We start from the raw sequence: 15,107 nt of genomic DNA, 5'->3' as shown, positions 1-15,107 counted from the left end.
ATATATATATATATATAAGCTATTTTGCATACATAAAAAACCCATTATAATTAATTCACTTTCACTTTTAAGCCCATGGAAACCCTTTGTGTTGACTCCAATCATTGCCAAATTTAAAATTGGCTTTTTCTTTAAAATTACCCAACCAAGAGAAAGAAATTGACCTGAAGAATATCCTCTTATTCCATTCATGATACAATTTTCGAAGCGTAAGAAATCTGGGGTCAAAACATTTTTTTATAAGTGCATATACATTTCTTTTTTACCCACTAATCCCTTGTTCATAAACAATCGTTCATTCCATGTATTGAGTGATTATGGACATGCGAGATCTTAAATTATTTATTTATGAGTATTGTTTTGATTTCTAATAATTTATAACAGAAGTGCTACATATATAAATAGAGTACATAAAAATAAATTCACATATTGATATGACTTTATGTGATCCGTTAGATCTATTTTATAATAAAAATAACTTTATAATAAAAGTAATTTTACAATCTGACGGACTGTATCAAATTACGTCAGTTTGTAAGTTTATTTTTATATAATCTCTATGTGATTAAAATATTTTTTATCTTAAAAACTGCTAATTGGGATTTAGAAATTAGCATACCACTTGAATTTTTTTATTTAAGATTAAAAAAAACCAAAATTGAAGAAGTTTATCACACACAACATCATATTAATGAATGACTAATATTGTATATAGTTATTTTTGTATATTTTTTGTGTACCTTAATGATATAATTAATTATATTAAAATTTTTTAATATGTAACTAATTATATTAATAAAATATATAAAAAATATATAAAAATAACTATATATTAAAATTTTGTTAATGAAATTTGTGTGAGAAACCTGTTAATACTGAAATAAAATATTATTTAGTAAGCAAATAAATATTTTATTTTTTAAAAGGCACTTTAATCGAAGTCACAGCAAATCTAGAGAGGACCCATTAACCGAGGCATTTATATGTATATTTCACCACATGGGCGTTCTTATTGGTCGATTGGAGAGACAGATACGTAAGGGGCAGTTCTGAACCTCTGGTATGTCAATCAGTACAAGGGTAGCCATGAATTATTCAGTATTCAGGGCCCCTTATTATCTATTTCCTTCCTTTTTCTTTTATCCTTTTATTTGCTTTAGATATTGTGGACCTCAGGATTTGACTCCCCATTCATGCTTCTTGTAATGCACGCCAATTCACATCCTGGGTGTTCTGCATAATTCTGCATCAAACAGTGTGCATGGATGATACTAGTCTTCCCTGCTGCTTTCACAAAATTTAAATATTTATGCGAAATGAACACTGTTTGAAGGAAAAAGAAAACATAAGAGCAGAAGATCACAGAAACAACCTTTCTTTGCAGGCTTGCATGAGTCATGGCCTACGTTCCAGTACTTTCCGGCGACATCTCCTTACTTCTTCTTCCACTTTCTACGTGAGAAGAGAAAGAGAAGAATTACAACTGTAAAAAGAAAGAAGAAAGTAGAAAAAAAGACTTTAAAAAAAGGTCAAACATATCCTACTCGTTTTAGGTCATTATTTTTTCTTTTCTGGTTATTTGTTTTTTCTGTTCTCCCTTTCCTATTTAACTTCATCACCACACTACCCTTTCCCTTCCCCCCCCCTCCCTCCTCTCTCTTCTTTCACTGAGCTTTCGGTTGGCTTTTACTTCACCGAACATATTCTCCCTTCCCTCACCCAACTCTTCCCATTTACCTCAAATGCAATCATATTGAGCCCACATTCAATCATTCCAACCCCCTCTTTGCCACACCACCTTCCTTTTATTAACTTCTAAATTAGCAATAGGACCCCAAGACTTCCAACTGGTTAGAGCTTAGCTGGTGAAGCATCAGTTTAAGCCCCAAATAGATCCCAATTAGCAATAACTTACCTGGATTTAGCCTCTCTTTTTCAAGTGTTTCTCGATGGAGAACGAGTTTTTTCTTAATGCAGGAGTCCCTCCGTCGCTTCATTTTGAATCGTCAGCTTCAATGCCCATGTGGCACTCTCTTTCATCCGCCATGGAAATTCAAGGGACCGAGGTGAATTGCTTGTCCGAGCAATCCCAAGATTGCTTCTTGAATCGTAAATGGGAAAAGTCATTGGATCATGGCGTCCACTTCGACTCGGCCCTGAGTTCAATGGTGTCCTCACCTGCAGCGTCAAATACCAACTTGTCCAATGACAGCTTTGTGATTAGGGAGTTGATTGGGAAGCTGGGAAACATTGGCAATTCTGGGGATATCTCGCCGCATTCTCCGCCCTTGTTAGCTTCTTACATTGGTGGAAATACCCGTGCCAACACTTCCTGTTATAGTACGCCTTTGAATTCTCCTCCAAAGCTAAACGTGCCGAGGATGGATCACTTGGTAAAAGAAAACTTACCCAGCTTGGGAAAATCGATGCCTTTGAATTCGAGTGTGGCAGATTTCTCCGCTGACCCTGGATTTGCTGAGAGGGCTGCCAGATTCTCCCGCTTTGGCAGCAAGAGTTTCAACGGTCGGACGAGCCAATTCGGGATAAAGAATACTGATCTCCCTTGTAGATCGTATCTACCAATGGATACTGGGAGGCTCCCCAAAGTTTCGAGCAGTCCTTCTCTGAACGCACTCGGACCTCAAATAGGTGCCCTGGAAAACAACAATTCCCCATTGCAGGATCGAACTGAATTGGCGAATTCTCAAGATGAATCCACAGTCTCTGAACAAATAAAAGGGGAGACAGGGTTGAAAGGTTCCAATGATGTGAATTCAAGGAAAAGAAAGACGGCTTCCAAGGGAAAAGCAAAGGAGGCTACAAAGGTATAGATCAGCAAGTCAATTTTATCCAATTTTTTGATTTTGATTTAGTCGAGCATTTGTAAAACTTGGGAGTGCTTTGATTTCAGGCGGAGGAAGCTAACGACAAGTCGAATGCAAAGAGATGCAAGACGACTGAGGCAAAAGGAAATGAAAATGGCCCTGTAAAAGCAGAGGAAGAAACTAAAGGCAGTACAAGATGTGCAGGGGATGAAAAACAGAGCAAGTCTAGTACAAAGCCTCCTGAGCCTCCCAAGGACTACATTCATGTCAGAGCAAGAAGGGGTCAGGCAACCGACAGCCATAGTCTCGCCGAAAGAGTAGGAATCTCTGTTTCGATTCTCTCCAAATCGTCATACAATGTCATGCCGAACTTCGCATTTGACATTGATTGTTTTCGACAGGTCCGAAGAGAGAAGATTAGCGAAAGGATGAAGCTTCTGCAAGATCTAGTGCCTGGTTGCAATAAGGTGGGAGAAAATGGAAAATTCTGAACACAAAAAACAGATTGCATGAAATATTTCGTGTATTAATCTATGGCCTTCGATTTTCCATTTCAGGTCACAGGAAAAGCACTTATGCTTGACGAAATTATAAACTACGTCCAGTCATTGCAACGTCAAGTCGAGGTAAATTAAACTCTGGTCAAATCAACAGTTTGTGTTCGTGTTCGTGAATTTAAGTTCCCTTGCTGATTAATATGTTTATTTTGTTTCAGTTCCTCTCCATGAAATTGGCTTCTGTCAATACCAGGATGGACTTCAACATGGATGGTCCGATCTCCAAAGATGTAAGTTCCTTCCCATGACGCAATAGCTTCTTTCATTCTCTATCGTTCCAATTCTTCTGACTTCAAATTCCTCGGCATTTTGTGTATAGATATTTCGATCAAACAACCCTTCTCCACACGCAATATTCCCATTAGATTCCTCGGCACCAGCTTTTTATGGTCATCAACCCCAACAAAATCCGGCACTGCATACCAACGTATCTAATGGGACAGCGACCCAATGCCCAGTGGACCCATTAAATACTGCACTATGCCAAAGTCTTGGCGTGCAATTACCTCCACTCAATGGATATAGCGAGATTGTCTCTCAAGTAAGTGAATTTTTCCACAAATACCTCTCGAGTCTACAAAATTTTATTATTTCTCTCGTCTAACTCCCTTTCTTTGATCTTTTTCAGTACCCAATGTACGGCGAAGATGACCTGCAAACCCTTGTACAGATGGGTTTTGGTCAAAATACCAACGGGGAAACAGCAATCCAGCCACGAGACTTCCATGGTGAGGAAAAAAATTAATCAAGGCAATCAGTTTTTCCTTTGAACGTTTTATTTATATACACAACATCGTGACCATGTTAAGTATTCTGATCATGCAGTACTCTCAGATCAAGCAACGCATACGAAAGTTGAGCTCTGACTGCACCAGTCACTAATTGTTGGCTGTTGTATATACAAGACATCAACAGATTTAATTCGGATTTATTCCATGAACCGCTAAGCCATTCATCTGTAGGTCTCATGAAGTGAACATTTTTTTCCTCTTATTTTAGTTATATATTATCCTGTCAATGTGATTTTGTTGTCTAAATTTTTTGAGGTGTTTCTATTTTATTCTCTTTAGAAGAAATCCAGTGTAAAATCCCAGAATCAGAAATGTCTTTTGGTGCAGAAGTATTAGAAACACCACATGTAAGATAGCAATTACAGTGCTAATTAGAGAGGAAGAGATTTCTAGCAACCAGCTTTCATTATCCATCCTGTTGGATATTTTGTCTTATGTATGAATAACATGACATCAATTCAACAAGAAATTTGGCAATTCTACTTATAAATTGCCTTTGGGTCATGTCAATTGCACACTGTTAACTGTTAAATCATTTAATCTAGTATATTTTATTCTGTATTGGGTTGTAACCAGCTGTGTAAGTGGGGCTTTGCACTAAAAAATGTCTAATTTGAAGGATTAGGACATTTGGTTTTATCTTGACATGGGTTCAACAACCATGATTTCTGGCTGATTTTTTGTTACTGTAATTTTCACAATTTACCAAAAGGCAGAAGCTTCTGTTCCCCTTTTTACAGTGCAGAATTAAAAAAAAAAAAAAAAAAAAAAGACAAGTTAAATCAAGAAAGGTTAGAAGTTAGAACTACCACTCCTTTAAGAAAAGTTGAAATTATTTATAATATAAAAAAGAACATCAAAAGGAATCCCAGGTTGGCAGTGGTGAGATTCTGACTAGGTCCATTGAATCAAATAACATTTATAATCTTACCTGCTTTTAAAAAAATAATATGAATATAGAAAAGGGTATGTAGTGGAGTTCAGGTTTGTAAAGATACTTAAAAAATAAAATTAAAAAATTGACCAATCAGCTTTTTGTTTTTTAAAAGACTGCATGTGTTGAAAATCCAATTTCTGGGATTCAGTAAAAGATTTCTGTGTATTGCAGTCTTGAACATTATTATACTGGGGTCTATTATTGATATCTGTAATTCAAATTATTTAATTAGTAGAAAGATGCCTTGAATGTGGAGCTGTATATATAATATTTACATAACAATTCATTAATTCATTTAATAATGCATACCTATTTAAATATATTCATCATCAATGATAAGAAAATTTTTAAAGACAGTAATGGATGCTCATGTGACAGTTCTGTCTCCTAAAAGTTTAAAAAGGCCCAATCATAATGCTACCTCGCTAGGGATTGGTACCTCGCTATATACTACTCTATTTATTTATTTTTAATCAATTTCCTTGGCTGTTTTATTCATGCTTTGGTGGCTTAAGCTGGATCAATATTCCTTAGGGGTCATATATAATAGAAAAAAGATATTTGTAATGGTAAATTATATAATTATTGTATAATTATTTTGAAAAGAGTAAATAAAATATTGGATTCACGTAAAAAAAATTAATTTTTTAATTGTAAATCTCACTATTTTTCAAAGTGATTATACGACAATTACGTACTTTACAATTAAGCTTGGCTGATACCCTTTTTTTCAATTCGCTTGATCTTTAAAACTTGGATTCCATCATCTGCAAAGAAAACTACTTGTTTAGGTCTGCATATGATATTGATCATGGAGGTCCCAACTCCTTCACTTGGAACGCTTGCAATTTTGGTTAAATGTGAATTAATAATCAACATGAGCAGTTTTTTTCGACTTTTCGTTCACCATTTCTTTTCATAAAATAGACCACCAAGTCATGAAAATGTAGCTTTAGTTAATAACTTTTACAGCTGCATGTGAGTTGAGTTGAACATGATAGTGATGATTCTAGTAACCTAGCTACTTAGATTAGGGAATTTTACCCTTAGCAGCTGAATTGTCACAATCAAAACCCTGAAATCAACGTCTTTGATTGAACGTAAAAGCTTCGACGTCTCTCCACGAATCAGATCATATAGATTTTCCCACCAAACGATGAGAATAATACAAAGACCCTACCATTAAAGGATGGGATCTCATGTGAAGATATAAAGGACAGTGGTTGTTTAAAGAGTAGTACTATAATTAATGATCATTTTGATAGGTATAGATGATCTTATAACCAAGCTGTCGCTGTTCAATCAACCATCATGCATTAGGGGTTTTTTTTTTTTTTTTTTTTTTTTTAGCTACATTGGGAATTAAGAAGCTTTTCTACCAATCTGTTGTTTTTCATGATCTTGGGGTCTTTGTTCTTTGAACTTAGGAAGAGACTTTTGTAGGGTTTTAACTTTGGTTGGTGCATTCCTTTGTAGGGGGAGAAAACAGAAAAAGCATCATATTTTTCACCAACCATGCATTATTATTTCATGCTCTACAACTCATGTAAGCGTGTTTTTGTTTTTCTGCATTCAAAGGTCAATCATGATCTCTTACAGTCAAATTCCCCGAAAAGTTTTTTCAAGCTAGGAAATTTTGTAGTAGAATATTATACAGATCATGCAATATCACCGTCACTCGTGTTTCAATTTCTATCAGTACTTGCATGGATGCGGTGGCAAAGCCATGTATAGATCGCCGATGGCCGCCAAAAGTTAAGTCCGAAATTTCTAGCTTGCGTCTTAAAAAACCTCTATGTTCCCTCTCAAAACTCTTGCCTTTTGAAAGTCGTCCTCGACTATTTTACCAAAAAGTCATATGTTCTTTTAATACATTTCTTTTAAAAGACTTTTAAATGCTTTTCTAAGGTATATTTTTGTTGAGTTTTGCTATATACAAGCACAGTCGCGCATTAATTTATATACCAATATTAATTTATTCATATTTAAAATTTAAATTAACATTATTTTCAATAAAATCTACTTTTTGACCAATCACATCACATTGGTGTACAAATTAGTACATAATTGTGCTTGCAACTATATTTTTCCATTTTTATTTGGGAAATGCTTAGGAGGTAGCTCCGGCTGGGGTTATTGTTGGATTTTTGGTTGTTAATAGTCTTTTCGTTACAATAAATTGATCACAAAAATCCGTTTTTCTTGTAGTAGAATGAAATCTTAAATTCTCCCCATGCCTATGTGCTTGTGTCTTTACTCTTTTCAATAAACCACGTGACATCACATATGTCACATGATGGTAACATGCCGTCAGTAGACAACTCCAGCCATATACTTCGGGGGACATATTAACATTTTTGGATATATATATATATCGACTGAGAACGGCAATTTTTAGACTGAAGATGTAAAGCCCTTATTAAGAATAGATATTTCACTGTTTAAATCCATGAATATATGATAAATTATATTTTTATATCTATATTGCAATCAGAATATATATATATATATTTTTGTATACTACTATTGATCAATATTCAATTAGCTTCATGGATATAATATATTGGTGCAAGAACCTTTTTACAGAATCAAGTAGTGACGATGTGTATGGGGAGACAATCAAAGGAGACAAAATGCTTATTTCGGAGGTGGATTTGAACACGTGAAACGCGTTTTGGAGTCCCACGTAAGTAGGAAGAGGAGCTAATCAGCCTAATCTCAATCGTACTAAGAAACTGAGCGAGTTTTCTTTCCATCATCGCAAAAGTTAAGCCGCCAATGCATGATTGTGGTCCAGCAAGCATTACTACAACGAGCTTCACAAGAAAAGCAAATACCTTAAAGAAAGAAATGAGAAAACTCGCCGAAAATCCTACTTTCTGATCTGTCCTAAGACTCCCAGCGCCCTTCGATCCATCAGCTATCTGTTATATATATCACACCGACACAGAAACTCTTGCTTCGTGCATATGATGTTGATTGCTTCTGTCGGAGAAATATTAACCCTTATGAGTTGGTTTTTCGGTTCTCAGTCGACACGTAAATGGCCGATACTTGGATGCATTCTGGGATATAATATACGAATGGTACGACGACTAAATCAACGTCTGCATTAACTGCATTAATCCCATTGTCGGCAGTTCAAGATTTTGACACCTGATTTCTATGATTGTGACATGACATGTGGACAGTGGGGATCATTAGTACGTACTTCGATAATGTGAACTTATGAAGATCAGTTGATTATAATCTAATGATCATCTGCTCAGGTTTACAAACTCGATCTTAAACGATACTGCTATGAACAAGTTCTGACTTGAAACAATAGAAATCATGATCCCCCCCGATCGTTGAGATTCTGGAGCTATGATATCTTCTCGAATGATCAAGTTGCTTGCTAGCTTAAGGAGATGTGAGGGAATGTCATAGATTAATGAGTACGAGAATACCGTATCTTCCTTTTGATGCAGGAGAATTATATCCTCTTTTAGAGAAAATATATACCCTCGAGTTCTTAATATCGAACTTTAGGACTTCGAGTACTAGAAAGTTATGGTTCTAGGTGCGTATCTTTCTTCCACTTGAGGCCTCAAATTCTACTCAAATGATCTTTTTCCTGATATGCAGTACTAGTTGGATTAATGGGATTTAAATATTTTGGAACTACACTACAAAATATAATTAATATTTCATAATAGATTATGTAATAGAAAGTTTGTGAAAAAAGAAAACATTCATTTCCACAACCAGTTTCTTACCTACGATAAGCTCGCAATGAAGGTTTGTCGGCCTTGAAACAGTCGTGGCCCAAAATGGCGTCTTCTTTCCTGGGTCCAGCAGAGACCCAAAGTTTCTGTCCAGTTCGCCACTATATATCAATGGGCTTTATAGGTTAAGGCCCATTCATATACACAAGGGCCTTATAGGACATGGGCCTAAGTTGTCCAGTATTGAACAGAAATTGTGAAGATCGAAGATAGTTTTGAGTGTCAAGTTATAGTGGGCCCATGTTATATTTGTAAGGATGAGTCTATCCAACACTTTTTGGATAGATGCATTAGGAGAATTGCTAACAAGTATCGACTCGAGTCAAAAATAATTGGGCAAATCTTGAATCTTCCCATTTTGCCAAGGAAAGTTATTAACAGATGAAGAAGTTCATTACTTTCCAATGGATCATAAAATAAGAAAAAAACAGCTAGAGTTAAACGAGGCTGGATTTCAGGTTATGCCCTTGATGAAGAAGGATTGGGATTCATCATCATGATAGTTACCGAATGAGGCTACTGTTACGATATTTTGAGATAAATTTGTGCTGTTTTTGCTTAGGCCGATTTCATTTTGGTGAGTTGGACAAAACATTAATTAATGAGGAAGAGCCTGGAGGCCTCTGAGTTGCTCCAATTCCCAAGCTAGGCTAATTCTTTTTAGCTGAGATCCGATATTGCGCGCTTGTCTTGTTTCAAAGCAACATGCAGGTAGGGAATGGGGAATCATTGATTTGTTCTTAAGCATTGTAAGTGGCACCTGGCCTGAGGGGTGCTTAGTGCTTAAAACGAGTACATATACGAATGGAAGTGATGCGTGGCAACCTGCTCTATCAGGCTGAGGTTGTTGAATTCATTCTAGCTCATGAGCATCATACGGTTTGATTACAAATGCCCAATTTGAAATACATGTTCACGATAAAATACAAGTTGAATACAATATATGCATCCTAGCTAGCTATAACATTTAATAATGCATCCTAGCTTAAAAAAAGAAAATTACACATGGACAAATGTTAATTAATAACTAGTACAAAGCGATCAAGATTTTCGTGCGAGTCGAAATAATAAAAGCCTGAAAAATAAGAATATACCCGTGCGTGTCACTCTCGTCAGCTAATCTAACCACAGATCTATGTGAACACGAAAGTTGAAGTCACTGGAACGCACCGCACATGCTTAGTTGCTTAACTTGCTTCCTCTACCCCCCATCGCCATCGGCCATCGCTGCTTAAAAGACTATGCGCAAGAAAACAAACAGCAGAGACACAGAGAGAGCAAACGACCGCTAAACTTGATGTGCGCTCTTCCCAGTTTCTAAATATAGCTTTGAGCTGAGGCTGAGCCCCTCGTCTTCCTCCTCAGGATCACACTCAGATTCCTCACATTCACTAAGCAAATCACTTCTGACGTAGATCCATCTCCCAGATATTCCTACCCCATACATTCTCTTAGTGTTGGATTTATACAGACTCGTATGTCTCGAGCTCCGAACTACGAGTTCCAGGAATGGTGGAACAAGCAGAGAGACAAAGACCTGGAGCTCCTTCCCCAACCTTCCTCCGACAATCCTCTTAATTCCACTTCTTTTCTTTCAGTCCAGATCAGCTCCGATCCGACGGTCGACAAGGGCCGCTCTCGTAGCGCTCGCCAGCTTTCCTGGCTCTGCCTCTTGAGGTTCCAGCATATCGCCGCCTCCATTGCCTCCCTCACCACCGCCTTCCTTTCCCTTCTCCGTACTGCCAACCGTCGGATCTCCTCACCGGACTCCGCCGCCGACTCGTCCTCCTCGCGTCTCTACCGCGCGATCAAGGCGTTCTTGGTCGTGGTTCTGCTCTTGTTGTCCATCGAACTCGTCGCTTACTTCAAAGGATGGCATTTCAGGCCGCCCTCAGTGGCGTCCGCCACCGAGGTGTTGGGAATGGTCGGGTTCGTGTACGCCAATTGGCTGGATATTCGCGCCAATTACTTGGCTCCGCCGCTGCAGAGCTTAACCAATGTATGCATCGTGCTGTTTCTGATTCAGTCGGTGGACCGCATCGCCTTGATTCTCGGATGTTTCTGGATCAAATTCCGGAGATTGAGGCCCGTGGCACCGATGGAATATGCCGCTGATGCGGAGAATGCAAATGCCGATTATTATCCGATGGTATTGGTGCAAATCCCAATGTGCAATGAGAGGGAGGTAAGAACATGTAGGTTTCAAATCCCTTTAAACACTGTTTTTGTAAATTGAACTTAAATTATTGTAATGTTGCACTTGAATTCCATAGTTAAGCTACATGTTGGATACTGATACTTCTGTTGACTTGATAAGTTGTTAATTAACGCGTCACTGGTGAGCGACAAGTCGCTCATATATATTTGATGCTAGTTGTTTTGAGCTTGTTAAAAATGTTTGATAGATTGGCGGTTGTTTTCTCGTGATATTGAAGTAACTTCTGTTTGGGCATTACTTGAAATTGTTGAACGCTTTGTGTTCGATGAGTTTTCAATTCAAGTTGAAGTTCTGATATGGTCTGGTCTGTGAATTTGTGTTTCCGTGGACAATTAGGAGTGTAGTTTTAGTATACCTCAATGTTTAATCTTGGTTTCTCTTCAGGATGACCTTTTTCGTAGTTCCAAATATTGTTCACCAATTGCAGTAGTAGTGCAATAGTCGTGGTAAAATGAAAGGTTGTTGCCTATGCATCTTCACTATGGAATTCTCCACCTGATGTCGTGTCTTCTAGAATGTTGTATAGCACTTTGTGTAATTATTTGCAGTTGCTTGTAATTAACATTAGGTTGTGATGCAAATGGAAATTGAGAACTGTAGTTGCTAGGTAGACAGACATCCATATTACTGCCAGGTAGTTGGTTGCTTATATTTAGTTTTGTAGTGCGCTTCTTCAGCATCTTTTTGGACATGACGTGCTTAATCACTCATTATTAAATCTTGCAGCTTGTATGTTGTTTTGTTTTCTTTCCCTTTTTCTCAGTAGTTGTTAACACCTACTGTGCTTGGGTGCCAAACAGGTTTACCAACAATCTATTGCAGCAGTTTGTATCCAGGACTGGCCAAAGGAGAGAATGCTTGTACAGGTTTTAGATGATTCTGATGACTTGGATGTGCAACTCCTTATCAAGGCAGAAGTACAGAAATGGCAACAAAGGGGTGTTCGCATATTATATAGACATCGTCTGATTCGCACTGGCTATAAGGCTGGGAATCTCAAATCTGCAATGAGCTGTGATTATGTAAAAGATTATGAGTTTGTGGCGATCTTTGATGCAGATTTTCAACCAGGACCCGACTTCTTGAAGAAAACTATTCCTTATTTTAAGGTAATCTTGCAATCATTATTTTCTCTATTAAGGACTCTATTTGATTCAGCATGCTTAAAAGCATGTGTTGATTGAAAGCACTCTTAGTAGAAAAGAACATGTTTAGATTGCCAGCTTATATATTAGTTTACGTCTCCAATGCATATGTTTTACACGTGCACATTTAAGCACAAACAAATTCAAGTAGTATTTATTAATTTATTTATGAGGTACACATATCCTCCGTGACTTCACTCGTCATTTTTTCTTATGAGGGGAATAAGTACCATTTAAATGAGAGAAAGAGAAAAATCATCTACTTGTCGCATGACAACCAATAGTCTTATAGTTCTATGAAGGTATTCATATAGCCACTTCCTGCAGCTATTTCTAGCTTACTGTATCTGCAACCTGGTTATGCCCCTTGGACTAGTATCCAAGCTTTCATATTCTTGTAGCAACTCCCGATATCTTTCTTGCTCAGAACTTGTACTTTTCCTTTCCTCAAACCCACGACCTTGATAATCTATGGACTTTCTTGGTGCTTTTGTTTTAATAAAGAAAAAAATGTTTGGATTTTTCTGCAGACATAGGTGATGTGCAAATTTTTGATTATCTGACTACAAATTTTTGTGTACTTTTTTTGTGAAGGGAAATGATGATCTGGCATTGGTCCAGACAAGGTGGTCATTTGTGAACAAGGATGAGAACTTGCTTACAAGATTGCAGAACGTAAACTTATCATTTCACTTTGAGGTTGAACAACAGGTCAATGGCATGTTTATAAACTTCTTTGGGTTTAATGGAACTGCTGGTGTTTGGAGAATTAAAGCTCTTGAAGAATGTGGTGGCTGGTTGGAACGAACAACTGTTGAGGACATGGACATTGCTGTCCGTGCTCATCTTTGTGGTTGGAAATTCATATATCTGAATGATGTTAAGGTGTGATGAATTGCCATGCACAAAGAATTTTACACTTCGTGAGATGATCAATAAACTTACTCCTACTTTTGCAGTGCCTTTGTGAGCTCCCAGAATCCTATGAGGCTTATAAGAAACAGCAACATCGATGGCATTCAGGTCCAATGCAGCTGTTCCGTTTGTGCTTTGTAGACATACTCCGCTCAAAGGTATGGAAGTTTCATCTGTTTATGATGTAATTTGCATTATATCACATTTAGCAGTTATCAGAAAGAATTGAATATGATGAAAGTGTAGCAACCTTGATTATCCGTAAATTCAGAAGGTATTAAATTCAATCTTAAGATATTGAGGAAACAAAGGATTATGTGATTGACTAATCATAGCTCTCTCCTATAACAAACTTGGAAAGTTCCATTTAGACTTAGCATAAAGATGAACCGATGAACAAACAAAATGATTCCAGTATCCTTCTAACTCAAATTAAGTTATTTATTTCATTACTGCGTGGCTTTGATTTTGGAAATGAAGTACTTCAGCTTCCAGTTTGTTATGTCTCATGTTAATGTTAGTTGCTTTCACATTCCAGGTGAGTTTGGCCAAGAAAGCCAATTTGATATTTCTTTTCTTCCTCCTAAGGAAGCTTATCCTGCCATTTTATTCATTCACCCTCTTCTGCATCATTCTTCCCATGACCATGTTCATGCCAGAAGCTCAGCTACCATCTTGGGTTGTTTGTTATGTTCCCGGAATCATGTCTATCTTAAACATCCTTCCTGCACCACGGTCATTCCCATTTATAGTTCCTTACCTTCTTTTTGAGAACACCATGTCCGTGACCAAGTTTAATGCCATGATATCTGGATTGTTTCGGTTTGGTAGTTCTTATGAGTGGATAGTCACGAAGAAATTGGGAAGATCATCAGAGACAGACCTAGTTGCCTTTGAGAAGGAATCTGATCCACTAATGGAAAATATCAGTCTTCTCAGGTCGTCCTCGGATTCAGGCCTGGAAGAGCTGAACAAACTAGAGATGTCAAAGAAAACTGGGAAAAGTAGAAGAAACCGTTTGTATAGGAAGGAACTGGCACTTGCATTCATTTTGTTAACTGCCTCAGTGAGAAGCTTGTTGTCTGCCCAAGGAATTCATTTCTATTTTCTATTATTCCAAGGAGTCAGTTTCTTAGTTGTTGGTCTGGATCTGATAGGCGAGCAGGTGAGTTGACCTTTAGGGTACTTTTTTTTAGCAATCTTGGAAAATGATTTCCCAGGATTTGAACTGGGGATTCAGTTCACCCTTAATGGAGCCAATGTGCCGATCAAGCGTTAGCAGTTCATACCTGCTATCTGTGGTTTTGCAGCTACGAATTGAAGCGATTTCGTCATGCTCGGCACATATTTGTAGTCTTTACATTTATCATTTGTGTAAAGGGATATTGTACCATTGTTGTTGCCTTTGTGGCATTCCTCGGCATAAAGTTGTATTAAGGTTTGAAAGGGATATGACCCTAAAAAATAGTGAAGAGGCAAGAATTCTTAATTCCAACCTGTTTGGAATGGCTACCGTGTAAGTCAGGAATTGTTAAAAGAGTATTACATTCTTTATGTTGTGTTATGGTCGGATTGTGTAAGATCAGATATATTTTAATCATATTTATTGGAATGAAATCAATGTTTCCCGAACTTGTGGTATGCTCTATTTCATGGGTTTGTCCAGTTCGGATACATCTTCGGAAATTAATTATTCTTTTAATACGATATGCGAAGGTAAGAAAAGAATTGGCCTTTGAGGAACGATTATACCTTCTAGAAAGGAATTTTGCTACATACAAGCACAGTTGAGCACTAATCTGTGTATCAATACTGATTTATTCATACTTAAAATTTAAATTAATATTGTTTTTAATAAAATTTACTTTTTAATCAATCACATTAAATTGATACACAAATTAGTACATAATTGTACTTACAACTATATTTTTCCTAAACCAATGCCAGGCTAT

At 37.1% G+C, this 15,107-nt stretch overlaps 2 protein-coding genes across 3 annotated transcripts; both read left to right on the top strand.

Annotated features, from left to right (window-relative positions):
* The first annotated feature begins 1,422 nt into the window (after positions 1-1,422).
* Positions 1,423-4,677, top strand: LOC122290804 (transcription factor bHLH78-like). 2 transcript variants are annotated; one of them, XM_043098466.1, is made up of 8 exons: positions 1,423-2,825; positions 2,912-3,142; positions 3,227-3,292; positions 3,383-3,451; positions 3,541-3,612; positions 3,702-3,923; positions 4,011-4,110; positions 4,217-4,677. In XM_043098466.1, the coding sequence occupies exons 1-8, from the start codon at positions 1,950-1,952 to the stop codon at positions 4,246-4,248; spliced, it is 1,668 nt and encodes a 555-aa protein (XP_042954400.1). In that variant the 5' UTR covers positions 1,423-1,949; the 3' UTR covers positions 4,249-4,677. The 2 variants fall into 2 exon arrangements, with proteins under 2 accessions (XP_042954400.1, XP_042954399.1); XM_043098465.1 differs by having other exon boundaries at positions 1,437-2,825; positions 4,208-4,677.
* Positions 4,678-9,997: 5,320 nt separating this feature from the next.
* Positions 9,998-14,787, top strand: LOC122292623 (probable xyloglucan glycosyltransferase 6). The gene is made up of 5 exons (XM_043101063.1): positions 9,998-11,062; positions 11,896-12,204; positions 12,835-13,125; positions 13,200-13,313; positions 13,694-14,787. Exons 1-5 carry the CDS (start codon positions 10,355-10,357, stop codon positions 14,327-14,329), a joined length of 2,058 nt encoding a protein of 685 aa, XP_042956997.1. The 5' UTR covers positions 9,998-10,354; the 3' UTR covers positions 14,330-14,787.
* Positions 14,788-15,107: the final 320 nt, after the last annotated feature.

This window comes from Carya illinoinensis, chromosome 13 (genome assembly GCF_018687715.1).
Source record: "Carya illinoinensis cultivar Pawnee chromosome 13, C.illinoinensisPawnee_v1, whole genome shotgun sequence".
Taxonomy (NCBI): Eukaryota; Viridiplantae; Streptophyta; class Magnoliopsida; order Fagales; family Juglandaceae; genus Carya; species Carya illinoinensis.
The sequence above is the reverse complement of the archived record's forward strand: the minus strand, read 5'-3'. Positions and strand labels throughout refer to the sequence as shown.

Coding starts and splice junctions, on each gene's coding strand:
- LOC122292623 (XM_043101063.1), top strand. CDS start 10,355: ATGTCTCGAGCTCCGAACTACGAGTTCCAGGAATGGTGGAACAAGCAG. Junction 13,126..13,199: donor TATATCTGAATGATGTTAAG/GTGTGATGAATT, acceptor CTACTTTTGCAG/TGCCTTTGTGAGCTCCCAGA. Junction 13,314..13,693: donor TAGACATACTCCGCTCAAAG/GTATGGAAGTTT, acceptor TTCACATTCCAG/GTGAGTTTGGCCAAGAAAGC.
- LOC122290804 (XM_043098465.1), top strand. CDS start 1,950: ATGGAGAACGAGTTTTTTCTTAATGCAGGAGTCCCTCCGTCGCTTCAT. Junction 2,826..2,911: donor AAGCAAAGGAGGCTACAAAG/GTATAGATCAGC, acceptor CTTTGATTTCAG/GCGGAGGAAGCTAACGACAA. Junction 3,293..3,382: donor TAGTGCCTGGTTGCAATAAG/GTGGGAGAAAAT, acceptor TTTCCATTTCAG/GTCACAGGAAAAGCACTTAT.